The sequence below is a fragment of the Phalacrocorax carbo genome, chromosome 6 (genome assembly GCF_963921805.1).
Source record: "Phalacrocorax carbo chromosome 6, bPhaCar2.1, whole genome shotgun sequence".
Taxonomy (NCBI): Eukaryota; Metazoa; Chordata; class Aves; order Suliformes; family Phalacrocoracidae; genus Phalacrocorax; species Phalacrocorax carbo.
The window spans coordinates 39,021,179-39,048,985 of NC_087518.1; the positions used below are offsets into that span (position 1 = coordinate 39,021,179).

The window sequence follows — 27,807 nt, forward strand, 5'->3', positions numbered from 1 at the left end:
ACATCCTTTATTTATAAGCAGATTTTCTCCTATTTTGTTTAAAAGAAAAAAAAAAAAAGGAAAAATTAGCTAATTGTTTCCTTTTTTTCTAAAGCAGCTCTTATTTCTTTGTGTTGCCACTAAACTCGGAAGAGACATTGCTTTCCTTTGAAAGTCTTCTCTGAAGGAAATAATTAAATTCCCACTTTCCCTGAAAGACTATTTTCACTCAATTTCATTCTCAGAGAACAATAAAAAGAGAGATGGTATCTGATAATTTAGTATAAAAATGCTAATTTTCTGAAGTACAGGAAATTTTATAGGACCAAATAGTGAGAAAGCTTTATTCTTAAAAAAGGTCACATGGAAATATATTTCTGGGTTTCAACATTAGTTTATAAGTTGCAAGTGCTCTTGATGTTGTTAGTTTGTAAAAATTAAACCAATAAGTTTGTTAATTAATATTTTCCCATTTAGGCTGTGTGAAATGTTAAATGAAAATAGCAGAAAGTGGAGAAAATAAACGGGATATTTGAAATTATTCTGTGTTAATGACATGAAAAAAGTGACTAAGGACACTTGCTTTTCTAAGTATTGTTAGCTAGACATTATTGGGTTTTATTGCAGAAAGACTGCTTTAAAAAGTTGTTTAATTATGGTTTCCCATTTTAATGCGTAAGTAGAGGTTTGTGTTGTTTACATTTTCAGACTTCGTAAGACTGGTGACACGAGCCTGTGCACCTGCTTGAGTCAGCTCAGGCCTGGATGCTTGTTGACCTCATTCAGTTGATGTTTCTAGATACAAAGACTGAACTGTATGGTTGTAGCAGCTTAGGACCGTGATCATTTGGCCTCTGAACTCTTTGGCCTCCGTGGTCAACAAACCTTCTGGTCTTTTTGCACTCCTTCTTATATACTCTTGCAGCAGAAAGTGCTGCTACTGCTTCTGCCTGATTGTCCTATTGACTTTTTTGTTGCAGTTCATGTCACCAGTTGTTTCTTCCTTTTCACCTGTTTTTCCCCTTGTGTTGAATCTGATGGCTCCCGCACTTCTGTGTTTCATAGCTGTGTAATGGGAAAGTAGAGCAGGGAGATATATCAACAATATATTAAGTGTGCATGAATCTCTGGAGCTAAAACCATGTTCTAATGTGCATTGAACAAATGCTGCTGCTGGTTTTTGTTTTGCATTAAAGACTTGTAAATTTGGGTGGATCTTCACAAATGTGACAAAAAGCACATGCTTGACATAAAGACCGAAATCAGATTCAAAATTCCTACACTAAAACCACAGGTTGCCAGAGTTTTTCAAATTAAAGAGCCCTGAAAAATGTATTGCCTAGCCTTGCAAAACAATGGGCTTTTCACTACTCTTTTTTTTTTTTTTTTTTTTTTTTTTTTTTTTAATGGAAATGGCTAATCTTTTTGACAGGCATCTTTTTCCACCCATCCTGTGTCACTCTGCCCTGCCTGCAAGACTTCAGACCTGAGCATATGCTCATTAAAAAACATTTCAATCCAAAGGATCAGAGTCAGGTCAAGTTATATGCATTAGATAGTTGGTGCTACAGATCAGTCTTACTGATCTCATTTTCGAAGAAATCAGTAGAGAAGAGAATATAAACTGGATGAAATGCAGAGGCATATCCTGAATGCTGCTTAATCTGTTTATTTGCAGGCTTGTGTTTTAACATAAATTTCTCTTTTTTTGTAGAGCAACTACATGGTGTTCATGGCAGAATTGTTCTGGTGGTTTGAAGTGGTGAAGCCATCATTTGTACAACCTCGTGTCGTTGTGCACCCCCAAGGTAATTATACTAAGGATCGGGTTTAATATGCATGTTTTTAATATGTATGTGTACGGATTGCCATTGTGTTCACAAATACAATGAATATTTCACTTAACAGGATTTGGCAGTGTACAGCCCCTTAAAGAAGGAGCAAAGTACTCTTTCCTCACGTTAATCTTCATCTCATCTCATAAATCATAATTAGATTTTGTTGTCTATTACCAAAAACTCATTTAAATTGTTGTGGTATAATCACTTGCAAATTTTCCTGACCTAAACAAGCCTAGAATCCATTTATGCCCATGCAGGGATTACAAACATAGTAAGGAGCCAAGAGCAGAACTTAGCCTGAAGAGCTTGTACTGCTGAGGAGAAGATACTGAGAGAAAGAAAGATAAATCTGGAGAAAGTAGACAGAGAGTTAATTGTAAAATTGCATTTTGTACCCGGATGCAAAGGCACAATCTTTGATCAGTAAATTCTCAAATTTAAAAATCCACTTCTGAGGTAGATCTTGAGATCCGTTAATGAGTATGGAGTCATGGTAACTTGAACATTCATACAGTAGTGCTGTGATTGTCTCTCCAAGAGCTAGGAAGAGATTTTCATTGTGTGGCTTTTTATACCTTTTTTCATTTATATGCTTTATAGACAAATAAATCTGATTTAAATCTTTTAAATATTGCTAATTAATTTAGGATATTACCAAAATACTATTTCCTAGCTGAAAAGTCAGTCTAAGGGTTTGGGGGAAAAATAATTTTATCAGAAAAATTTCTTCCAGAGGAATATTTATTTTTGTTAAAAAGATTGCTTGCTTTTAATTTTGTAGCTCTTTTCCGTTTGGTTTTTTTTTTAATTATTTCTACTCTTGCCTTTTCTAGTAATTTTTGTCATCCTCCATTCCCTTAATTAGTGCCAATATGGGAACTTTGGAGGAGGTAAAGCTGAAAGGAAGTAACTGGGTTTTAATCTAAATGATGGAACCAATGAAAATTCTTTAAATCTTTTGAAATCATTACTTCAGATTATTTCAGACAGCTTTTCTGGTGTGGATTTTAACTAAATATTAAACTATAATAACTTGAGCTTTGTTCTTCCTGGCAGCTGAACCTGCAAAAGATGCAGCTTCTGCTCACAGCTTGAATGCTAACAGAAGAAATTATGTGGATGGCCCATCTGGTTCTGACTTCGTAGCCAGGTAATGTCAGAGAATCACTAGTACTGTTTCACAATCTTCTCCTTCTATTCAAAATCAAACAAGGTTTTTTATTTAGTTTTGTTGCCTTTTTGCAATGCTCAGGGTTTGAGTTACCAAATATAATCTGTAGAATTTTGTGGAAGATCCCACAGTTCAGCTATTTCCGCCACTGCCCCATTGCATGGCAGGTAACATGTTCATGTTTGCCACTTGGACAACACACTCTAGTCTTACCAGTTTCCAAAACAACCCTTACCGTTCAGCAGAGAAGTGTCACATGGCCGCCTTGTCGTATTCAGTTTCATGTGGGGCTGCTGACCAGGTCTGCTCTGAAAGAGCTATTTTTCTGGAATTCACAGCAAGTTTTCCAAAAACGGTAAAGAAATAAGCTAGGATAACAGCAAGAAAACCACTGAGTGATGGTTTTAGTTTGGTCTGATTGTGTTACTAAATTACCATGAAAGTCAAATAGGTAAAACTAAATACTTATGCTGTGATGAACATTCTTGATTAGCATCCAGAATGGAAAGCTAACTGCTTTATTAAATATGTGTTGAATTATTTGTATTTTTTGTAAATATATGTGAAACATTATTTTTGGTATTACTGTTACAGATTTGGAAGCAATATAAACACATCCGGTTTCCCTTGTGTTATCTAGCTGATAAGAGCTTTTGATATTTTTGACATTGGATAAGAGGCAGAAATTGCATGTTAGGCCTTCTTTTTAATCTTTCTATTAACAGGGTAAAGAAAGCCTTGCAGTGGTCTGATGTAAACATAGTGGATGAGGGGTAGCATTACATTATATTTATAATTTGGGGGCGAAAGTTTATAGCTTGTTTCTGAACTGACGCAGAGAAGGGTAACATTATCATTTTAATTGGGTATTCTGCAAATCGTTGGTTGCCAACCCAGCAAACCTTGTTCAGCCTTTTCTGTTGGTTTTGGGTGGGGTTTTCGGGGGGGGCGGCACAATGGGGGTGGTTTGGGTGGTTTTGGTGGGGTTTCTTGGTTTGTTTCGGGGTTTGTTGGGTTTGTTTGTTTGGGTGGCTGGGTTTTTTGTGTGTTTTGGTTTGGTTTTTAGTATTAGGAATCTATGCTGACTTTAATCAGGGAGTAATATTTCATACTATCATTAAATGCTGTGATTCCAAATCTCCTTTTCCTCTGTGTACCTGAAGCATTTCCCTTGTAAACAATACAGTTATTTTAGTGTAAACTGAGCATATAAACCAGGAGAAAAAGACACAATAGTTTTGAACGTATCTTTAAGAACAGGGGTTCCCAAGGCCACTTGCACTTTGCAAAGCCACTGCAAGCAGTTCAACAAAGGGCTTTGTAACTATGACTATCCTACAGAACAAAGAAAGGTTTGCAGTAGAAATCACTATTCGTATGTGGCTTCCAACCTGATGACCCCCTTTTAGAGCCCTTCATGAACAAAACTTCAGTGACTTATCTTCTAGAAATTCTGTGAAGACAGTAAATCATATGTCAGTTACACTCAAAACCAAATTAGACTAAAGAAACAAGAGCTCTGTGCCATAGTTATGCTTCTGCTAGAATGATCACTTTGGAGAAGATTTTCTTTAAATGAAAAGAAAGTTAGTAGATGAATACTGGGCAACACCACAAGAGAAGTCTGTCTGCAGCCTTGATTCTGTAAAAAAAATCCCTACAGCGGAAGCTGTTAACCATGCATTTATCCCTGCTCTGACAAATTCTGTCAGTAACATAGTATCTTTTTCATCCAAATAAATCTACCTTTTCTCTAAATGCATACACTTTGTGCAGGTGGTTTTGACCTCCAAGCTGAAGAGGCAAGACTGGAAGTTTTATGATAAGCATCTGAATTCAATTCATAAGCACTTAGAAAAGACTTTATGTTTCTTAGTGCCATTACTATCACAAATTTACTGATCAAGTCTGTAAGTTGCCACCAACATCTTTTGTAATATTGCTTACGTTTCCTGAGACATGTTCCAAGGTGTCATATATATGTGACCCCACACGGGTGGTGGATTGCATATTGTGCCAGCTCATCACAACACTGTTTTAGTGTCTCTACGAGTGATGGATATGCTTTTGAGTTGAGAGTATTATGAGAGCAATCCATGAGTGATAAAGAGCTATATCTTTCCTCATAAACCAGTGAACTTCATCCAACTTGATGATACTTCACTGCATTGTAGGACAAAGGAGGGTCCTAATAAGTTATCTCAGATGGAAGGAATCTGACATACAGGCTGCAGGTTCCCTGGCAGAATGGACCTGACTGCAGGATGTCATAGTCCTGGCCTTCCTCCTTGTCCTGACTGCACGTTCCTGCCCCTTGTGTTTGACATTGTCATTTCAGTGCGCAAAGACAGAAAAAACTAACCCATAACCCAATCAGAAAAAGTTAATGTTATTCTGCTGGCATAGCTTGTTGAAATGACTCAGAGGATGGGATGGAGAGCCAGATCCAGCGCAGAGGAGGGACTGGGACTGTGGCAGCAAACAGTCACGGTGTCTGAGGTTGCTATGGAACCACTGTCATGGTGCCAAAATCAGTCTTTTCTTGCAGGAAAATGAAGTGTATAGATTTTCCTTGTGGTAGCAGATTTTCACAGGCTGCTGGATGAAAATTTGAAAGCATGCTTTTATTTTAGGGTAACATATAGACATTATATTTATGATTTTAAAATTTACACAGAAATATCAATTTCCATTTAAAACAGATATGTCATGTAGCTAGTGTGGAGTGTTATTGACACAAAAAAATCAGGAATTAATGAGAACCTATTTTGAATTATTTAATATATGCTTACAAAAGATGCTTTTGTAGATTGTGGAACAATATTTTTCTTAAATTTATGTGAATATCCTTCCTACAAATATTATTTAGAAACATTTCTACAGCATACTGTGTATAAACTCTAAAAGCACTAAACAAATATTTTGACAATTACTGATTTTAAAAGGGAGTTTGGGAGTGTGCTTTTCAACTCAGTGAATAAAATTCAAAACAAGAAGGGATTTAATCCAGCGTGTTTTTGAAGTCTGGCTTCTTTCTAAGTGTTTTACATACAAATGCATGCGTCTTTATGCATGTGTGTGTTCTGATCCTGAAGAAGCGCCTTGATCAAAACACTGAATTATGTTAATTCTGTTCTGGATTGACACAGCTAGTCTATTACAGACCTTCTCCATGAACAAAAAAAAGTATCTGTTGAAAGTAAAACCAGAGGAAATCTTTGTAATTACTGCTTTAGTAGTGAATATATTTTTTGTATTTATAAAGTCGTGCCTATCACAAAATACCCTTTATCCACTTCTAGTGCATATTGCAGTCCACACACAAAGTGATGTTTCAGACTAAGCAACTGAAAAGAGAGATGCATGAAAAGTATGTGATATTAGCTGCAGTCACTCAGTTTTGAGGCCAGTAGGAACAGCCTCATTTTATTCATGTTTATGTTCGGGTTTTTTGCTAAAATCAAACCTAAAAATGAAAACCTTCTAATAATGACATTTCCATGAAATAATGGGGAAACAAGTATGATAACAGAACTAATGCTGCCCTGTGGCTGTTTGTGTAGGAGAAATACCGTTTTGGCTTTTTATAGAATCATAGAATCATTTAAGTTGGAAAAGGCCTTCAAGATCATCAAGTCCAACCATTTACCTAGCACTGCCCAGTCCACCGCTAAACCATGTCCCTAAGCACCATGTCTACCTCTCTTACAAATACCTCCAGGGTTGGTGACTCCACGACATCCCTGGGCAGCCTGACAACCCTTTTGGTGAAGGAATTTTTCCTAATATCCAACCTAAACCTCCCCTGGTGCAACTTGAGGCCTTTTCCTCTTTGTGTCTGTCTGCATTAGGTCCAGTTAAAGGTAATAACAGTGTTCTCTTTTTAGATAATTCTCTTCTTGAAATATTAATTTATTACACATCACTTTTTGTGTTGGCCCAGGACATGAAGTCTGGTTGTCCTTTTGTGATGTGGCTTTTGATTTATTACTTCTAAGTTAATGTCTCTTTCTTTACAGATTGGAAAGTCCAACTTACACACCGTCTCACCAACTGCATACACCCGAGCAGCCTTATTCATCTGTTCCAGGTAACAATTTACAAATGGGTGGAAGAGGCAATGAGACAAAGTGTCATCTTCTGAGTAAAATGCTATCTTGCTTATATTTATCCAACCATTATTTGAATGCTTTACATGAAGGGGCTAATGAACAAGTTATGTAATTTATAAAATATACAAATGTGAAGTTTGTGTCTGTAGCTCTTATTGTGTGTATTTTTAAAATTTTACTTCTGTTTTGATTATGTGGAATATGGCTTACAACAAGTATTTGTAGTAGGTTTTACTCAACAGTAAATTCTTTGGGGGATGAAGGCTCAGTCTACTTGTGTTTTCAATATAAGAACACTTTTTTTGTCATTGCAGTGTTCAAAGTAGTGAAGCAAACTAATTTGTTAAAGCAACAGAAAGTGATGTTAAAATAATTTTTCATAGCAGTTATCTTGAGTTCTATTTTAATTTCACTTAGGAGTCATCAGAAGGTCCTCATCAATGTCTTATGTTGATGGGTATGTAGGGACATGGCCCAAAGAAAAAAGGTAAGTAGTCTTACCATACCAGTTGGTTAAAAAATTATCATGTATTGGTCATAAAAAGTAATAAATGCTCCATTGTAGTTTGGATTTTCAGAATCCTGTAATACGAGTTCTTGTAAGCGACTTGCAAACATAGAAAAAGAAAGAGAAACTGTCATGGATTAAGAATACACTAACAGGAAACAAACTTCAGAAATAAATAATCTGGTTTTTATATTGAAATGAGGTACCTTTGAGATGTTTGAATTGGTGGCATTAAATATGTTTGCATTCACTCATCGCAATCAATTAAAAGTGGTAAGAGTCACATGGCTAATGAGCTCAGTAGTATTTAAACTTGTATTATTTTGTGGACAGTAAGGACAATCAGGCTGAATGTTTTGGTTTTTCAGTTAGACCGGACGTAAACTCTTGATCTGTAGGTTATATACTAAAGCTAAAATGGTATTAGTTACAATGGTGGATTATTCAGTAAGTGTAAACTGTGTTTTCTCACCTTGCTTCTGATCTACTATGGCAATACCTATATTCTTAAAATGCCCACAATTTATTCCAAAGTAATAAAAAGCATTGCTGTCTCTAAAGAAAATGTTGTAATATTCTATTTTATTGTGCACTTTTATTTATATCTATATCTATTTATTAAATAGATATAACAATATAATATATAAACACACATATATTTTATATTCTATTTGATGCTAGGCAAAATACAGTACGCCTAACAGTGCCTTTAATACTAGAATCTTAAAATAATTTTAAAACCTAATATGTTATTGTTATTAATAATGAGTTGCTCAGTTATTTCCTTTATTCTAATCTCTATTAGGTCATCAGTACATGGAGTTTCATTTGACATTTCTTTTGACAAAGAAAAAAGCATTCCAGTGTCTACTCCAAACAGAGGAATTACTAGATCCGTGAGCAATGAAGGCCTTACACTAAACATCAACCGCATGCCAAAGCATATTAGAAAAAACCTGTCCTTCAAACCAGTAAATGGAGAAGAGGAAAATCAAGATATTGAAGAGGAAAAGGACATGATAGCTCATAAAGATACAAAGGCCAATCAGTTTCTTAACACAAATCAAAAAAATGCCAATGAGAGCAGCCACTACAGGTTTCCAAATGGAGCTCTGCAAAACAGGGCAGTTCTGGATGATTTTGGCAATCGGATTGAAACACCAAGCATTGAAGAGGCTTTGCAGATAATTCATGACACTGAAAAATCTCCCAGAGTTATCCAAGCAGACCAAATTACAAATGGGTTCTTTCTTCACAATCAGGAAATGAGCATCTTGAATTCAAACATTAAACCAAATCAGTCTACCCCTGATATAATTACAGACACAAAAGGTGCTCTAAGTCCTGTGACTGACAATACAGAAGTAGATACTGGAATACATGTCCCTTCAGAAGATATTCCAGAGACAATGGATGAGGATTCTTCTTTGAGAGATTATACTGTAAGCATGGACTCCGACATGGAAGAACCATCTAAATTTCTCCAGGATTATGACACGCGAGCTAGCAATCACAGAGATCAGTTAAGTCCCTGTCCCAGCTCAGTAAGTACTAAATCACAGGCAGGCAGCAGTGCTTCTTCAAGTTCGGGGGTCAAAATGACTAGCTTTGCAGAGCAGAAATTCAGGAAGCTGAATCACACAGATAGCAGAAGCAGTGGAAGCAGTTCTCAGAAAACCACCCCAGAAGGTTCTGAGCTCAACATCCCTCATGTGGTTGCTTGGACTCATATTCCCGAGGAGGCATCTGTTCCTCAAGGAAGAGACACTACACAGTTACTGGCTTCTGAAATGGTACATCTTAGGATGAAGCTAGAGGAAAAGAGACGAGCCATTGAAGCACAGAAGAAGAAAGTTGAAGCTGCATTCACGAAGCAGCGGCAGAAAATGGGAAGAACAGCATTTCTTAATGTTGTGAAAAAGAAAGGTGATGGAGTATCACCTCTGCGAGAAGAAGCAGCAGGAGCTGAAGATGAGAAGGTATTCACTGACAGTAATCGGTTGAAAGAAAAAGAAACTCAAAGACCAGATGAACAAACTGGTAAGACTTCAGAATTAATGAAAGAAACCCCTGAAAATTCTCATAGCAAATGGATAAAATCTCCTGCTACTCCTATGGACGCTGAAAAGCAATGGAATATAGCAAGTCCCTCAGAAGAAAATTTTAACGAAGGTGATATCTTAGAATATACAAAGTCTATTGAAAAACTAAACTCTTCCCTGCATGTACTGCAACAAGAAATGCAACGTCTGTCCCTTCAACAGGAGATGTTGATGCAGATGAGAGAGCAACAGGCTTGGGTTATTTCTCCTCCTCAGCCTTCTCCTCAGAAGCAGATTCGGGACTTTAAGTCTTCATCAAGGCAAATGGGAACTCCATCTACCGTTGCACCTTTCTCACAGGAATCTCCTCGCTCTACACATCAATCTCCACAATCTTCCAACAGGAAGAATGCCTCTTTTCACATTAAAATGCAAAGGACTCCCAGGCCAAATGAACTGAAAATAACACCTCTAAATCGTACCTTGACTGCCCCGCGGTCTGTGGATAGCCTTCCCCGTTTGAGGAGGTTTTCTCCAAGTCAGGTTCCTATTCAGACTAGATCATTTGTTTGCTTTGGAGATGATGGTGAACATATAGGTGAACCTCAGTTAAGGGGAAATCTTTTGAAGGAAGTCAAGCCTATAGAAGAGGTAGCAAAAGAAAAAGGACCAAAATTGCTGAAACAGTGTGAACAGAAGTTGGAGGAAAAGGAGATCAAGCCTATAGAATCTAATGTTTCTGAAGTATTATCTCAGCCTATCTCAGAAACTGTCTGCCTCACCCCAAATGAAGATCAGCTAAGCCAACCAAATTTACCAACACCAGCTCCCAAAACAGCTAACTTAATCGAAGTTTCCCTATCAGATTTGAAGCCACCAGAAAAAACTGAAGTATCTGTTGAGAAATATGAAGGTGAGAGTGATCGAGAACAATTTGAGGATGACCAGAAAGTGTGTTGTGGATTCTTTTTTAAGGTAAAAGAACTAGTGGATGTGCATGTGTGCTATTAAGCTTCCTTTGAAAGAGAACTTCTTAATTCAGATATGGGTTTCAGTGATGACTTTCCATTGAAATCAAAGCAGACGGTTCTGCAACTCTAAATGTACAAGCATATCTTTTGTACTTGATGGTTAGTTTGGCATAAGAGCGCTAAGATTCTACTGTAGTGCAGTTCTGAGCATGCCAGAGCTCCATTCATAGCTGTGGAAGAGTGCTTGGAGTTCTTGGTGAGGAAGATGCATGCTGAATGTAGATTTATTTTTAACATAAGCTTTGGTGACCTTAATTGAACATGCTCACATCTCGCCCTTGCTTCCCCATCCCACCCCCAAATTTAACTAAAAGTTTTCGAAGCATGTAACAGCCTGCATTTTTTAAAACGTTGAATGTGTCTGAGTTGTACTTTGATGAGCCCTTTTCCCCTCTCTTGGCTGGCTAAGGAAATACAGTCTTCTGAGACTCCCTTTTGAAGTTGGTATTTGGGAGCACTCCCTGTTGTCTTATTAAAGAGTCATATTCAGACAGGCTTTTAACTGTAATGCACATTGTAACAGAGTGGTCTAGACACTGAAAGCCATCAAAATTTTAAATTCTATCTTGGAATACCCCAAAACCTTGTATCACATATCTGAAATGCACCTTGCTTGGCTAGAAGCACTCCTCAGTTCTAACAAAACACCCTGCTTGATCAGCAGAAGTTACTTCTATATGCTGCATAGTTATTGTTTTTTGTGACAAATTACCTTCATTGCCACGCACGTAGAATCTTCTGAAGCTGAATACAGAAGTTTTGCAGTGTGGGATCTGACTCTAAACTAAAATATTTCACTTAGCAAGTTTTCTCATATCAGTGTTGAATTTTATGTTTTACTTAGGAAGGAAAAAGTTCTTTATGAAAAGTTTTTTAGTAGTCTTAAAAAAATATTTTAAAGTAAACTTATTTCAAATACTGCAGAAGTATGTTAGGATATTGCAACCCAGTGTACGGAATTAAGTGTCTAATGGCTTGGCAAAATCACTTGCTGAATTCAGAGATCTTAATATCTTTGGGTCCTTTTCCTTCAAATACTCTTGCTGCTAGGATGATCAAAAGGCAGAAAATGACATGGCAATGAAACGAGCAGCATTACTGGAGAAGCGTCTGAGAAGGGAAAAAGAGACTCTTCTTCGAAAGCAGCAGCTGGAAGCAGAACTAGAACATAAGAAGGAAGAGACAAGGTAAAACTACGTGTCCTGGTCCAAATTATCAGCACCTGTGAACATAAAAATGTCTGATTTCCACGTAAAAAAATTGCATTGCATCTTAATATCCAAGATATTTAATCCTAGAGCCAGATGCGCTGAGGAGCCCAGCTGAAGACACATGCCAGCTGGTCCTGCAAAATCAGCAGGTGGCATCAGTCTGTAGCCCAGACTCGACATACAAGTCCTGCTGGCCTGAGTGAAGCTCCCCAGAGCACTACCCTGCTCTGTGCTTTATATTCTGAGGGAGAGCGTATCACTTTGTGCTTCTTTCTGCACAAATGCGCAATGCTCACTCAGTTACAGCAGTCAAGCTAATAAACATGGTTAAATTGTCTGAAAATTGTAAAAAAATTATTTTCCTCTTAGTGATGTCTGGGAACTCTGAAGTTCTGAACCCCTGATGCCTGTGTTGTCCTCGCTGTGTTAGTTAAAACTGTTAATTTGAAAGTTTCTACTGCTGAATTTATTTGATCTTTTTTTTAGACGCAAAACAGAAGAAGAACGTCAGAAGAAGGAGGATGAACGAGCACGGCGAGAATTTATTAAGCAGGAATATATGAGAAGGAAACAGCTGAAGCTTATGGAAGAAATGGATACTGTCATAAAGCCACGGTCACTTTCAATCAAACAAAAAAAGCCACGTCCAAAATCTATTCATAGAGATCATATTGAATCACCTAAGACACCAATCAAAGGTCCACCAGGTAACAAGTGTTCATGTGGAAAAAGAGTCTGTTCATGCTAAAACACCAGCTTGGTTTTTGGTACTAACAAGCACGTGCATTTATTAGTGTCTTGTGCCAAATTGAAGCTGCACATGACCGAACTGGAAGGCAAAATTTACCAATAGAAATTAAAAGATGGATGTCGCTTACCTGCTATGCATGCATGCATATATCAACAAACAAAAAGGTTAACTGCAGGAAAACCCCATGGAAGCGCCAATATGTGTTCAAGTTTTTTACGCGCCCATGTATTCTTCAGTTATCTCTTCTTGCACCTGTAGAGCTAAGAATGAATAAAAGTTGGGAGATGAGAGATAGATAAATAAAATGGTGATTGTAAGGTAAGAGTACTTAAAGTCCCACTTAATATAGACAAAATAAAAAAAGTTACTTTTATATTTAATGTTATTTTCTATTTTGCTCACTTACCTGCTGTATATATAGTTAAGAACATAGCAACACTAATCAAGTGGAACAATTTAGCATTCTTTTAGATATCACATAACTGCAGTAATGATTGGAAGAAGTATTGCCAATTTACAATTAGGAAAAGGTAACCAGACTGACCAGTGACCCTTTTTGTTACAGCCTTGTTATTCTGCTGCGTTTTCTCTAGCTGCTTCCCTCCATCTTCTAGTGTAAAGTATTGCATTAACGCCTTCCAAGAATCCATTCCAAGCTTTAAATTAAGGGTCTTAAGCCCTCTTTCATGAGGATTTACTAACTTTGATTGCATTCTTTGATTTGCATAGTGCAAATATTCCCATGTCCACGCTTCACAATAATGCTTAGTCTGAGACCATGCCAGGTTGCTGTAAATGGCCAGGTGTCAGCAAGTGTTTAGATGAAGTGCACCACATATGCATGCAAGTATATCACGTGCGGGTGTAAGAGTCTTGTATATAAATGCTCTTACTGACTTTCTGATGCTGGTGTTGGGTCTAATGAACAGACTCTGCTACTTGCATAGGTTTATGAGCCTTAACTTTGTTTTTATCCAGGTTCACAGCTTTATCGTGTTTTTTCAGTATCTAGTCTTTCATTGGCATCGCTGAATACAGGGGACAATGAGAGTGTGCAGTCAGGCAAGAGAACACCAAGGTAAAGCTAAAATAACCATTTAATATAATAAAATTTTAAAATCAGCTATGTAAAACTAGCATGAATTACAAAGAGGTCATGTATATATTGTGCACTCCAAGAACACGTATGTTTCCCTGATTTGAGGCATTGATTGTTTCCACTGTCAGGCATTAGGGAACCAAGCCATGATCATTTGTTTCACAAATTTTACCAAGTAAACCAGTTGGGCAGCTATAAATGAGGTCAAAACAAAATGCTATTCACACAGCCTCTTTAATTCACCAGCTTGTATTTAAGTCTCAACTTGCAGATATTTTATTAAACCTGTATGCTATGCAGCTACATAGCTCCTTTTCTTTTTTTTAACACAGAAACTGCTTTTCTGGGTTTTTTCTCCCCTCAGCAGTTGTACAGGGAAGTAGTAAATGTCCACCAGAACTTCAATCTTTTCCAAACATGAGAATGTATTTGCAATAGAAATACCTGAAAATGAAATTAAAAAAAAAGGGGAGGGGTTGGAAATCCTGATTTTATATACAAAATCTGTATTATATTTCAAAGGCAAATTATTATTTCTGTGTAACTACTTAATTATATTCAGATAAATACTATTTTTTTAATAGAAAAGAAGTAGGGAAGAAAGGCAAACTAGGAAAAGGAGTTTGATAAGGAGTGCTACGTGTTACGATATCACATGTCATGTTTCATGGCCACTGTGCATCATGCATCAACTCTGACATGCCTGCAGCTGGTTTCAGTTGACTTTTCAATTTCCTTGATGTCTTGAGTATGGACTTTCTGGTTATTACATAGGATACTTGGATCATTTAACTGAAGTTTCTTAACATCTCTTGCCATCTCTTAAAATTATTGGTTTAAATTGAGAGCGGGATTTCTTCCAGCTATATTAGCTACTAGAAAATGCTTGATGTTGTGTATCTAAACAGACTTTACAGGAGGTGACCCCTATCTATGTAGCTTTAGTTGCACAGTGCTGTCCTATGCTTGTAATGAACAGTATATCTTCCTCTGGCTTTGGATTTGATATAGGCGGTTGAGACTTCTAAAATAGGATAAAATTCAGTACAAATTGCTGAAAGTAACAGAGGTGAAAGAATTTTCAGTATCTTTCCAGACCCATACTTTCACCCTTTCCTTGCGTCAGAATTGTCTTTTGATGATCACAGTGACTGAATTTCAGTGATACCTTTGAGGCCTCCTTCATGCAGGTGCTAATCACAAAAGGTGTAGGATATATTATAAATTGAATTTTAATCTGTTGTTGATTTTACTGGAAGTTGGTGTGCAGATAAATGTTATTATAATACCACTTTTTCCCTTATTCTTTGCTAGTAGTAACTTTCTTCTCACTTAGAAAAGCTTTCATCCAAAGCTGAAAATTTGACTGGATTTTGCAGCAGCCACAATCAAAAAAACTTTCAAAAGCTTACTAACATCCACCTCACTAAATACCAGTTTTTTGCATCACTCAGAATACTTTATACAGACCATGAACTCAGTTATCTGTTAATTTCTTCTGTAAATATTGTGCATTTAGGTTTATAGTCTACAATTCAAATCACTGTGTTCCACCTTAATACAGTTTGCCTTCTTTCCGTATTAGGTTTCTCTGCTGAACATTGTGATTTTTTAAAATAGATTTTAAAATTAATGTTTAGGTCTGAGTCTGTGGAAGGATTCTTATCTCCAAGTCGCTGTGGTAGTCGTAATGGAGAAAAAGATTGGGAAAATGCATCTACAACTTCTTCAGTGGCCTCTGCTACAGAATACACAGGTCAGTGACAAAAATGTTCAGAAAAGTACCTGGCTGTTAGCGGTTATATGCATGAAAAGTTTTCAGTTACCTTTATTTGGTTTCCTAAAACTTGGTTGTGAGGATGCTTTCAGAGAAATGTTACTTTCGCCTCCTTTAAAATAGGTGGTAATAATACTAGGTTAAAATTTTAAATACAGATTAAAAGTACTGACTCAGTAGCATTTGTGATAACCAGAATGAACTGAGGTTAGACTGAGAGCAGCAAATGGGCTCACAGGTCACTGTGCACTTCAGTAGTCTCTCTAGCAAGGAAAGAAGAGTTGAAATTTTAGCTCAATTTAGAATAGAGGTACAAAACGCAAAAACCAGATTGCAACAGGAAAAAAAAAAATCTGCTTAGTAATGTGAATTTGAATGTTCTGCACCCTTTGTTTCCAAACAGATCCTTTGTTGTTTATTAAAAACTTCACAGTCTGACTTCTGATTCTTTATATTATGAATCAAATAATAATGGTATCTTCATCCCTTTTCTCCAAATATACAGCATGTGGTATTGCAAAGGCCTTACATCATCAGGATTATAAAAGCTCCATTTTTGCCCACCTAATATCACCTTGTTTGGTAAAGAGCAAAATAACATTAGGTATTTTCGATAAACTTTTAGGGAGATCAGGTTTGATTGGTTGGCCTGTATAACTCTGTGCTGGCAAATGTTTGTTTTGAAAAGAATTTATCTCTGCTGAAAAGACTGCGGTCTGGAAAGGGCAGAAGCATTCATTCTGAGAATCAGAAGGATTTTAGATCATGAAACTTCAGTCAGTTTGTGTCAGTTTGTACCACATGCATGTCACATTAAATTACAGGAGGGATAGAGAGACTTTGCCTGGGTGGTCTTGCTAAGTTTTCTCATGAAGACCCATAGTGCTGAAGATCATCTTTTAATGATTATCACGTAGAGCTTATTTTTAAATGGAGGAATATACAGTTCCTAGGAATCGAACAGAAGGATTTTTTCATTTTTTCATTTTAATACCTTCACTCTGTCAGTCAGATTTCATACAGCTTTTTTGTGTTGATTCTAGGCTTTTTTTCCTGAAGCATAGACTGAGATTTAATCTAAATTTAATTGGTTATTGCTTGTATATTATGTTCCTTTCCTAGACTCAGAATTGGTGCTTACATGTTTGTTTTTTTTTCAAATGGTCTTGATACAAGTAAGCATATATTTCAGAAATTAAAACAGAGGAGGTTTCTCCTTCAACCAGAAGAATCAAGTCTTCTTACAGACAGAATAACCTGATAAGTGTCAGGCCAGACGCTTTACCCCTGGTTTTGGGTAAAACATTTCTGGAATTCCAAGTCACTCTAAGCACTGCATCAGCTTCATTGTTACACCTCTCACCCTTGAAATCACAGGTGTAGGTGAAGAAAAATAAAGAATATGCTCCCTCCTGGATGACTGAATTTTTACTTAGAAACTGCAATTTTTTTTGTTATTCATAAGAAAAAGTCCTCTGAGAGAAAATATATTTACCAAGACTGCCAATAATAGTGATTTAATAATGAAAGACACATTTGTAAGCAAATTCAGTAACAGCTGAAAGAACGACATTTTACTTGTTCGTGAAATTTGCGGTCTCTAACCTAATTCTGTTTTATTCCTGGGTTTGTAATTTTATGCATGCAAAAGATCCATACCAGAAGTGCTTCACAGCATTTAAAGAAACCCTTTGTCGGCTTTTTGATTAACTTAGATGATTTGTTGTTCCTCTTCTATAGGACCAAAGCTCTTCAAAGAACCCAGTGCTAAATCCAATAAGTATATAATTCAGAATGCACTGGCACATTGCTGCTTGGCTGGAAAAGTAAATGAAGGTCAAAAGAAGAAGATATTGGAGGTAAGGGTATTTTTCCCCTAAAAGCATAAACATCTAAGCCAAACCACAGTAAGGCGTTAGGAAGACACAGGAAGTGTAATGCAGATATTGAAAGGAATCTTCTCAGGGTATGACTTATATAGTCTCTTAGTGAAGAGTATAGATAGACTTACAGCTCTCTTAGTGAAAGGCTTTAAGTTCTGTGCCTTGCTTGCTGCATAGACAGAAGTACTGTAGAAACAATAGCTGTCACATTGTACATGCAGCACAGGAAGCTGAATTAATTGACATGTTTGTAGTTACTGCACATTTAATGTGGGAACTTCCACATGTAGACTTTTTCTCACAAGCTTGTTTTCTGTAACACGAAAAAAATCCATCTTATACATACAGATGTTCAGATTGGGACCTTTAGAACTAAAGCACAGTGCACTTACGAAGAGAAAGAACTGAAATGCTAAGCTTTGCTCTGGTTTCCAAGTAGTAGGGCAAATTCAGGACTTTCTACTACAGAAAGGTGCCTTCCAGCCTTTTCTGTTATGCTGGTATAAACCTTCTGAAGATGCACGAATATTGTAAGGGTGAGAGCTCGGGGACCCATGTGTTTCTGTGCAAAAGGAATAACACGAGTCTGAGGGTTTAGAGTAATGGGACTGTTCCTTTTACCAACTGTGACAAATTTGACAGATTAAATAGATCACAGAAGGCAGGTACTTGGAATCTGGATTTAATTCCTTTTCTGGAATGAATTTCATTACAGTATTTCTTGCCCTTTCTTTTCTTCATAATTCTTCTGCATTCACGCCCAGATGCTGCCTTCTCTGTCATTCCAGCTACTTTTTGGAAATAACAAGTGAGAAATCAAGACAGCCTCTTTCAGTTCAAGTAACTGGGAGCATAATAACCCCCAGAAATCCCAGGAAAGAACAGCTGTAAAAAGGTCATGCTTAACTCTAGGATGGAGAACACATCACTTGGTAGAAGCTGTACATGTTCAGGGCACGTGGCACGCAGAAGTTGTGTTGGGTGGATTAGAGGTCTGAAGATTTCAGCTAGTAAAGACCTTTGCTTAATACACTTCAGATGACTTTATGCTTTAACCAAACTTGAATGGATTTAGGGATGACTGAAACCCCATTTTAGCACTGGAGGATTTTTCAGGCACATCCAGACATATATAAATTTCCTGTTCTCAAACTTGCAACTATTAGACCTGCTTGATGGAATGGATCAAAGAATTTTTATTTGGTCTACATAAAATTTGTTAGGATGTCTGTTCTTGAGGTACAACTAAGCAAATACAGCTGAAATTGTCTAAATAAATAAGGTTTTGCTTGAGATGGGTAGGTACCTTATCAAAATCCAGATGGATGAAGCTTAGCAAATTCTAATGACTGAAAATAAGGTCTTCTAGTGGACAGAGTTAGACATAAGTTTCAGCTGTGGTAGAAAACAAATTCAAAATGACAATCCAATGATTCTGAATGTTTTCTAACAACAATGCAAAATTCATATTGTGAATCTTTTTCTTTCTTTCTTTTCAAGGAAATGGAAAAATCCGATGCCAATAATTTCTTAATCTTGTTCCGGGATTCAGGCTGCCAGTTCAGATCTCTGTACACATACTGCCCTGATACTGAAGAAATCAATAAATTAACGGGAATAGGTCCCAAATCTATCACAAAGAAAATGATAGAGGGACTGTATAAATACAACTCTGACAGGAAGCAATTTAGCCACATACCTGCTAAAACTTTGTCTGCCAGTGTTGATGCAATTACCATTCACAGCCATTTGTGGCAAACCAAGAGACCAGTAACTCCTAAGAAACTGTTACCCACCAAGGCATAGTAGATGGGAAAAAACTTGCTTCAGACAATTATGATAAACTTGCACTTCATCTTTACTGCCTATAGGAAATAGATTTCTAGTTGCCAACCAGACTCTTAGAACTTAAAACTGGACACCAAGTTCTATTATCATGTCCAACTGGAATGTAAACACAGTGTTTAGGAGTGCAGAAGATGATCGGTTAGGTGAATAATTGAGTGATTACGGAAGTGTTTGACTTGTGTGGAGATTTGTATGTGCTAATACAATATATAGAGTATATTTGCTCTGTATTTTGATTAGATACACTGAAGCACTGAATGTTCCTCTTTAGTGACTCAAACTACATTTTTTACATCTGTTGCCTTATATGTTTGTATTTGTGCTTGTCTTGAAATATTTTTTTCTTTCACTGAAGAAATACTTGTTAATATTCTCGATACCATTGAACTTTGCATACTGACTTACAGTAAAGACTAAGTGATAGGTTGTATGTCACTGAAGAACAGCTGAATGGATCTGTTCTGCAAGACCCTTATTGTGTGCTGTAACAAAATCAAGATTCATTCCCCTGAGTATTTATAATTCTTTTTCAATTAAATAATACTGATTTGCTTATAGACTAAACAGTAAAGGAAAAAACCTTTGAACTGTTTGAAGTTTCTTTCAAATGAATTATTTAACAACTCAGGGTATAGTTGGGTGATGCAATTATTCCTGTTTCAGTTAAGTTACCGTCTGAGATGTAATGACTGACCATGTGTGTGTTCATAATGCCATTAAAATGCAAACTAAAAAGATTTAGTAGACCTCTAAAACAGTTTACGCAAATGAGTGTTATTTTGAATTGTTCCAGATGAAGAGCAAGCACATGGTCAGGTACTGCTTCTCCAAGGAAGGAATGGAAACTTGTGAAACATTCAGAACTAGATCCCTGACGTTTGCCTGACAGAACACTAAAAATATTCAGAAGAATCACAGAATTCACTAAGTCGCAGATCTTTCAGAAGTCGTGTATGTAATTCCCATTGATTTTAAGATCCAGGCCAGTGTCTGTTCTTCCTGCCTTCAGATCTGCTGGCTCAGACGTAAACCAGTTTTCTAGGGAATAACATCCGATAAGAATTTTCAGTGTGTCTTAGTAAATTGTTTTCTTGAGACGATCTAACAGATGATGTCTTGTGACACTTAGCGATCTTAAATACACATGGCAAAAAAGCCTAAAGGACATTTCAATAAATTTGTACGTCAATTTACACAAACAAACTCTGGGCATATTTCAGTATTATTTATAAAGGGCTGCGTTTTGTTTCAAAACAGTGTTTGATTATTTTATAGATCACTATTCCGTTTCAGTGTTTATCTTATCATTTGCTTTTAACATAGCACTGTTCTGAAAAAAAAAAAAAAAAAAAGAAACTACAAACTTGAAGCCTCCCCTCAATCTGTGGCTATTTTGATAATGTACACCAGAGGATTTGTCGGGGGAAAAAATCTCATTCTCAGGAAAAGACTTGAATGATTTGTGATTCTGTTCTGTTTCAGTGTTGTGACAACTACATTAACATAAGACAGTATTGTGCTGTAAGTACGTAGTCCATTCTGTTTCATGGGGAGACTAAAACTACGTTCATGTTTCTCTCATTGAAGTTTGAGAGAAGCCACGCCTCACTACTCCGATGTGCTCATTTACTTATCTAAAAGATGCAGAGGAATGAGATGTCATTAAGCAGGTTAGAACAGTACTTTTTTTAAATTATTATAAGGCCTTAGGCATCAACACGTCTGGGTTATAAACATTTTCTCAAAAATGCTGTCAGTTTTACTGTAATTTATGTTCTTATATTTATGTATATTTGTTAAAACTGTAAAAAAAGAAAAAACACTTTAAAATACATGTTTAATATGTATGTGGCTCAAAACTATTTGTGGTTAGCTGATTCCTACTGTTTGCATGTATATCACCAGGATATGTAACTCTTATTTCAAGTGTATACATATTGTGTATATAGGATATAAATAATATTAAAAAGGGGGAAAAGAGGGTTTGCACATTCTGCCTGTTAGACAGTTCCTACGAATGCCATTGTAGGAACATCTTGAATAACACTATGAAACTGTGTATAATATACAGTGATTCAAGAAACCAGGAGGTTGGAATTAACTGATACACATATGGTCAATAACTTCAAAAGAAGTTTTATCATGGGAGGCTTTTTGTTTCTAAAATCTGTACTATGATTGAACCGAAGATTTGCAACTCCAGAAAGACACACGCATCGATCTAATCAAAGTGAGCTTAAGTATGTGACATGAATTCTTTGAGTAATTTTAAATATAGCTGAATGTATTATGAAATTTGCATTTGTCAACAGGTTACAGATTTGTGCAATGTCTAAAAGCAGAATGTGAATAATGCAGTTGAAAATTTCATTGCTCGCAGTATAAAGTTTTACTTAATACAGGAAAAGTAAAGCTAGATACGCTTTTCCTTTTTAAGCCTGCAAATTTTCTAATTACAGTGGATCTTTAGTTGGGATCATGTTTAAAAAAAAAAAGAAAAAGAAAAAAAGAGGAAGCTTTCCATAAAGGCCAGTATTTATCACTGACCTTTTCAGAACACACTGGTGCTTTCATCAGGGGTATTATTATTGTTGCTACAACCGAATTGCCAAACTCTCGTCTTAGTTTTTGAAGCAAAATTTCATACTCTAACAGTCATAGTAGCTACTGAAATATTTCCTTTTTTTTTTTTTTTAATGTTAGTATGACTGTTAGTTTTTATTATTTGGCTGTTTAAAGCCAAATTCAGCTATTTAATTATGATTTAATGGGCACTGTTGAAAAATGTACAGTGTATTGTGTGCTTACTTGTCCACTTCTATGGAGCATAGCTTCCATATTTTTTCAAATGCTGTGCTGTAAAATATTGTCATTGCTACTTATGTGGTAAAGTGTAGTTTTTTCCTTTCATTTAAATAAAAGCATGGCACCAAAACAACATTTTTTGTTTTCTTGCTTACATCTAAATGTAAACTGAAACTGTAAAAAGTTCACATTAATGTCTAAATCTTCTTTCTTCTCCTATTTCAGCAACATAGAAACTGTAGGAAATACGCACCATTTTTATTTCTCCTTTTGCTCCCCGTTGTTCGTCTTTCTTTCACATATAATTTAGCCTCTCTCTGATAACGTCAGAAAGCTATTGAAGAGTTAGGCTTTTTATTTCATTCCTGAGAACAACGTGGTGTTACCCTGTTCTCTTCAGAAGTGAGTTTCGCAATTGCAAGTCAACTGATAAACAGCTCCTGTACTCTGGTTAGCTTCCATTGCTCCACCACCACAGAAACTTGCTGCCCAGTGTAATAGGATTGCTTCAGATGGGAAGGTTTTCAAGATGAATTGGTCTTCATCAAGACAGCTAATACAGACTACGACTTTTAGTGAAAGAACATGTACTTGTTAGTGGTGCAATCTTGAACAGAGATAGTATCCAAAAAATAAGGTCTCTCTCCCAGATGTGTAAATTAGCAATTTTTTCTAGTCCAAATCATGCCTTTTGGGGGGTTTTGTGTTGTCCTGCTGGGTTGCAGAGCAAAAGCAAGGACTTGCTGAAAGGGGACGTGACATCACTGGACTGTCAACAGGTAGACTGAATTGTTGGGCTGACTTACGCAGCTAAAGAATCTCTAAATTTCAAAGATATTCAAAGGGCAGCTTCTAGAATACAGGAAATCTGATAGTAGGGCTTTTAGTACTGAACTGGAAACTAATGTGGCTGAAAATGCATAGCCTTTCCTCCTCCCCTTAAAACTGGTTATTTGTCAGCCAGCTCAATCGGTTCTCTGTACGGCACCACAAACAGGCTGACACAAGCAAGGAATTATGTTGGAACACAAACATCCAGTTAAGTTGTTTTTTTCGGTGCTGAGCCCAGCTCAAAATTTTTGTCAAAAACCAGCCTTTGCACAAATGGGCTTTAGCACAGACTTCATTTTCTCTGTCCGTTGGCAAGCAACGCTATACTTGAGAAACTTCAGATCACGCCCTGGTTAATTTGACAGAATATGACTGTACTGTGTGTCTGAATCTCTACGCAATCTTGTGAATCAAAATTTGTACTGCTGTGGGATCCACTGCAGAGAGCTGGTATCACTGACTGCAGAATAATCATCTCAGCCACACTTGGAACCTAAGCTTTTTGGATCAATCACCACCAAAAGGTGATGTAAAAAAAAGCTTCGTTTCTCAAATCCAGCTGTACTGATCAGGTGCAGATGTCAGATGTCTTTTTTTCCAACAACTTAATAAAGACAGAGCTTTGTCAGGGCTAAACCTTCAACTACTTGTACCTTTTCAAATGGCAAATTAGCATTTCTTTGCTGCCTTCTTACTAATCTAATGAGCTGAATAAGCAGTTTGAAGAATTGTGGCTATAAAGATCTATCTTGACAGCCACAGACCTTTACATCTGCTCTTACCTTTTCTAATTAATTAAAAAAATTAAAACCAACAACAAAAAACCCACACAAGTTATCTTATTCCAGGTCTAGAACAGCAGAAAAAACCCTCCGGTATTTTTAACAAGCACAGCATCTTTGTTCATTTATAAGCAATTTGTTTTTAAAAGCAAACTATTCCACTTAAGAAAAAAGATGTGAAGCGTGTTTGTGTATGCATACGTCGACATGCACAGATAAAGGCACATATACTTTCTGACTTACTTGCTTACACACAGATGTAAAAAGAAATACGCTTTATTTAGACAACCACAGCAAAGAGTGAAATATGGTAGTGAAGTTACTCTAGCTTTTTTCCTTCTAGCAAGAAAGAAAAGCAGCTACCTCACCTGTTTACCACTCAGAACTACTGGTCTTCCTAAGAGGTAGGGAAGCAATATACAACATATACGTTTAAGAGCTCAGTACAAACGCTTTGGGAGGTGGAGGCCTCAACACAAGGGTTTTTAATAAAATTTCTGAATTCAAGGATAACGCTGATGGACGCTAGACACAACTGCCTCTGATCAGAAAAGCTAATAACTAGGATTTCAAGAAAGGACAGAAAACAGTAGAAAAGAGTTAAGCATTCCACTGAAAAATGTTATTTAAAACTTTATTCAAACTATTATTCAACATTATGAACATCTAGATGAACAAAATACTTAGAACTAATTAATTATCCATTGACAAATTTGTTTAACATCTATAAGCATTTTTGTGTCACTTAATCTGTTAATGGAGCTTTGCAGAAAGACTAAAAGCTAGTATGAATCTTTGCATCAACGCAGCTCTGTCTTATCCCTTCTACATCACCGCTGATCTAAATGTCTGCATTACGAGACCTGGCAAGGCCCCACAAGCCTGCAATTATTTAAATTACCTGAAGCCAGATTATACTTTGGCTCGGTATTTTTCTTGTTTAAACTACCTGAAACTGGAGCTACGATGCTGACATAAACAATTCTCCTACAGACTATGCAAGAATTTTGCTGAATAGTCACTCCAAAGTTCTGGAAATCCTTTCCTGAAATGAGTGAAAACTATTTCCAGAAGTACAGTGTTAAACAGAATTCTTTTTGCAACTTCTTACAAGATCATGTAAACATAAAATGTGAAGAGTTGAATGGCTCTGTTATAATGACTAAAAATCAGGGGATTGGCCCATTTTTATGACAACACAAAGATGCTTTGCACGAACTGCTGAACTGCGCTGGCAGACCTTGTGCAAGGTTAGCACTGGGGAATAATTCTAAGAATGTATCCAGCCCTGCTGACGTTGTCAGCAGCCACCTGCAACATCTGTAAAATAGTCGCACAATTGCTATTTTCTTTTCTGAAGAGTTCCAAGAACAGGCTGCAGTGCGCTGTCTTGTCACTAAGCAATGCAGAACAACTCCTCTACTAATCCTGATTTTCAAGCTCTCTAAAACCCACACCCAAATGCTTTGCTATTCATGGGAGTTACCTTCTTTGCAATAATGACTAGGGAGTTGAAAGCAAGCCAAGACCACCTCAAAGATACCTTTCTACGCCTCATTAAAAATTTATCAACAACCAGAGAACAGGGTCTTCCATCTGCCCTTCACTGATAGGATGCTAGTACGCATCCTCACCACATATTTAAGAGTAGTATCATTGCCCTCCAAAGCAGGTGCATCAAGTAATGCCACTTACTCTTCCATACCTCTTCCTGAGGACGGATACTTGGTTCCTGAAATCTCTTTCCAGACTAAGGAATTTGCTACATCCTTGTGAAAGGCCTGACATGCTGAGAAGGAAACAATAATTTTAAATTCAGAATTTATTCTTTGTTTTGGGTCTATAACTGGGGAGAAGCTTTACCTTTCTTTCATCCTGAAACTCTTGCCCTCTGGAGATGCAGTCTCACCGATTTGATCTCAGGACCTCCACTGAAAACAAAGCTATCGCACAAAAGATAAGTAAACCACAGTAACACTGTTGCAAAATCAAGATTAAATTTAAAAGCATATGTGTGTTTACTTAGTGTTTTGTAAATTAAAGTTTAAAATGGACTTTTATCCAAGTGTATGTTCAGCAAAGTTATGCATGCAGCTTTGTTGAGACAAATTTAAGTCATCTTGTTTCTCTGCACTCCCTTTATCATCTCTATTGAATCATATGTATTGGGAAACAGTTTCATTTTTATAATTAAATTTTCTATTAAACAGTGCCTCCAAAGGCAAGTAAGCAACAAGCGATAGCTTTAGAAGTAAATGGAAGGATTCGGTGTTTTACTAGCTCATCAAGCTTCCTGGGATGTGATGCTGGGACTTGAGTGGTGCAGAAGGAACCACGGAGTTCCACGTTCCTTGCTCTTCCTTGGCAGAGTCACTGCTGTACAGCCAGGCGGCACTCCTTGCTGGACAGCCTTCAGGACATTTCTCCGTATTCCTTTTCAGAAAGAGGCGAGAGAGAGAGAATAACAATTCCCCTCTGCCCTTCAGCTGATCCTCAGCAGAACAGTTTGCCAGCAGACTTGAACTCACTGTGGTTCTTAACATCTTTAAACATCAGTGTGACAGAGAATCCAGCTCAGCTTCAGCTGAACCCCTGACAGCCTTCTCTGGGCCTCCAATACATGTTACACATGCATAATTTAAAAAAAAACAAAACCCACCAACCAAAAAAAAACCACAAACCAGGCCTCTGCTACGTCATTTGCCAGAAAATTGTCACCATCTCCGTCTTGGCAAGGCCTGCCAATGCCCTGTGGTACACACACGGGGGGTTTCATCCGAGTGCTACACTAGCATTTTAACGTGACTTTCTGTGTCTCATCTCACAGCTATATTTAAACACTGATAAAACTTATTAACTGTTCACCATGATAATTCTTACATGCCACAATCTTCTAACAATTACAAAAATGCATTAAATGTAACTGAATGTCAAATTATATATTGATATATCTTAATAAAATATGTGCATAATATACATACGATTTCTGTAAAGGACGCATTCTTTTTTCAACTGTCTCAAGAAGCTGCAAAAACACACTAAAGGGACCCACGGCTGGCGCCTGCGGCGGGGCAGCGCCTCACGCGGTAACCAAGGGTGCGGCCGGCGAGCCCGCAGCCTCCGCCGCAGGAGCGCGGGCCACGCGGGGGGTGACACCTCCCGCGCCCGCCCCGGGGGCGGGAGCGGGTGGGGGCCCGGCGGCCCCGCGGGGGCAGCCCTTTGTCCGGGAACACCGAGTGACCGATCAGCCGCTCTCACAGCGCCCCTCTCCGTCAGGAACCCCGTTCCCCGCCCGGCGCGGCGGGGTCCGGCCGCGGCCGCGGGGGAGGCGCCGGGCGCCCGGACAGCGGCGGCCAGGCGGGTGGCGGTGGGTTGTGCTGCCCCCCTCGGAGCAGGCCCGGAGCCGCCGCGCAGTATCGCCGTGAGCCCGGCGGCGCTTGCCGGGGCTAGCAGCTCTGGCCTGGCCCGGCGTCCCCCGTCCCGCGGTTCCCTCAGCCTCGGAGCGCGGAGGGGGTCCGCCGCGGTCCCCGCCGGCACTGCCGGTCTCGGTGGGCACGCGGCGCTTCTCCCCGCCGCTAACAAAGCGGGCCCCGCCCCGCCCAGCAGCCGCCACCATCTGTCCCTCCCGTCCCCGCGGCGCGGGCGACGCCCAGCCGGGCCGGCCCCTGCCCGCCCCCTCCCGCTTTCCACTCAGGCAGCGGCGCGGGCACCCCGCCCTGCCCCGCCCTCCCCGCCGCGGCGCGGGGAGGGTCCTGGGGCGCCGCCGGGCAGTCGGCGGTGAGGGCGGGTGGCGGCCGCAACGCCGAACTGAGCGGAGCGGGAGCGACACCCCATTCTCTGCCGACAGCGGGCCCGGGCCCGCCCCGCGGCTGAGGTTGGCCGCCATCTTCCCCTCACGCCCCGCTGGTGACGGCGCGGACGGGCCGCCGGCCCCGCAGGTGAGTGTCAGAGGGCGGGGGCCGCGCCGCGCTGCGGCGGGGCAGGGCCAGATTGGGCTGAGGGCGCGGGGCCGGGGCCGGGGCCGGGGCCGCAGCCGCTGCTCCGTGAGGTGGGCGCTGCCGGCGGCCCCGCCGACTACGGGGCCGTCCCCCTCCGCGCCCCGTCCCCAGGCGTGCGCGCACGGCCATGCCGCGCGG

General features: G+C 38.6%; 3 protein-coding genes across 14 annotated transcripts in view; 2 read left to right on the plus strand and 1 right to left on the minus strand.

Moving 5' to 3' along the window:
• CAMSAP2 (calmodulin regulated spectrin associated protein family member 2) overlaps nt 1-21,764 on the plus strand; it is a 93,589-nt gene extending 71,825 nt beyond the window's left edge. For 2 of the 4 annotated variants that reach the window (XM_064454781.1, XM_064454783.1), the window contains 11 exons: nt 1,694-1,787; nt 2,877-2,970; nt 7,011-7,081; nt 7,521-7,590; nt 8,417-10,628; nt 11,735-11,871; nt 12,382-12,602; nt 13,625-13,724; nt 15,386-15,501; nt 17,263-17,381; nt 18,906-21,764. In XM_064454781.1, coding sequence (XP_064310851.1) covers nt 1,694-1,787; nt 2,877-2,970; nt 7,011-7,081; nt 7,521-7,590; nt 8,417-10,628; nt 11,735-11,871; nt 12,382-12,602; nt 13,625-13,724; nt 15,386-15,501; nt 17,263-17,381; nt 18,906-19,211 — 3,540 coding nt within the window. In that variant the 3' untranslated portion in view covers nt 19,212-21,764. The remainder of the gene's footprint in view (nt 1-1,693; nt 1,788-2,876; nt 2,971-7,010; nt 7,082-7,520; nt 7,591-8,416; nt 10,629-11,734; nt 11,872-12,381; nt 12,603-13,624; nt 13,725-15,385; nt 15,502-17,262; nt 17,382-18,905) is intronic. The other 2 variants (XM_064454782.1, XM_064454784.1) reach the window with 1 other exon arrangement.
• On the minus strand, nt 83-27,557 carry LOC135313920 (myosin heavy chain IB-like). Of its 5 annotated transcripts, XM_064454819.1 has the most exons (8): nt 26,653-27,557; nt 25,949-26,104; nt 25,535-25,614; nt 12,774-12,906; nt 5,354-5,589; nt 3,227-3,359; nt 2,216-2,360; nt 83-1,044 (listed from the first exon to the last, which is right to left on the minus strand). In XM_064454819.1, exon 1 carries the CDS (start codon nt 27,555-27,557, stop codon nt 26,916-26,918), a length of 642 nt encoding a protein of 213 aa, XP_064310889.1. In that variant the 3' UTR covers nt 83-1,044; nt 2,216-2,360; nt 3,227-3,359; nt 5,354-5,589; nt 12,774-12,906; nt 25,535-25,614; nt 25,949-26,104; nt 26,653-26,915. The 5 variants fall into 5 exon arrangements, with proteins under 5 accessions (XP_064310889.1, XP_064310884.1, XP_064310886.1 ...); XM_064454814.1 differs by having other exon boundaries at nt 25,535-26,104; XM_064454816.1 differs by lacking the exon at nt 2,216-2,360 and having other exon boundaries at nt 25,535-26,104.
• The window catches only part of WDR47 (WD repeat domain 47), an 86,244-nt gene continuing 85,915 nt past the window's right edge, over nt 27,479-27,807 (plus strand). For all 5 annotated transcript variants that reach the window (XR_010373416.1, XM_064454785.1, XM_064454786.1 and 2 more), the window contains exon 1: nt 27,479-27,609. The gene's annotated coding sequence lies outside the window, so the exon portion shown is untranslated. The remainder of the gene's footprint in view (nt 27,610-27,807) is intronic.

Bases quoted from the DNA above. Each gene is read 5' to 3' on its own strand.
- LOC135313920 (XM_064454819.1), bottom strand. From the start codon at position 27,557: ATGGCGGCCAACCTCAGCCGCGGGGCGGGCCCGGGCCCGCTGTCGGCA.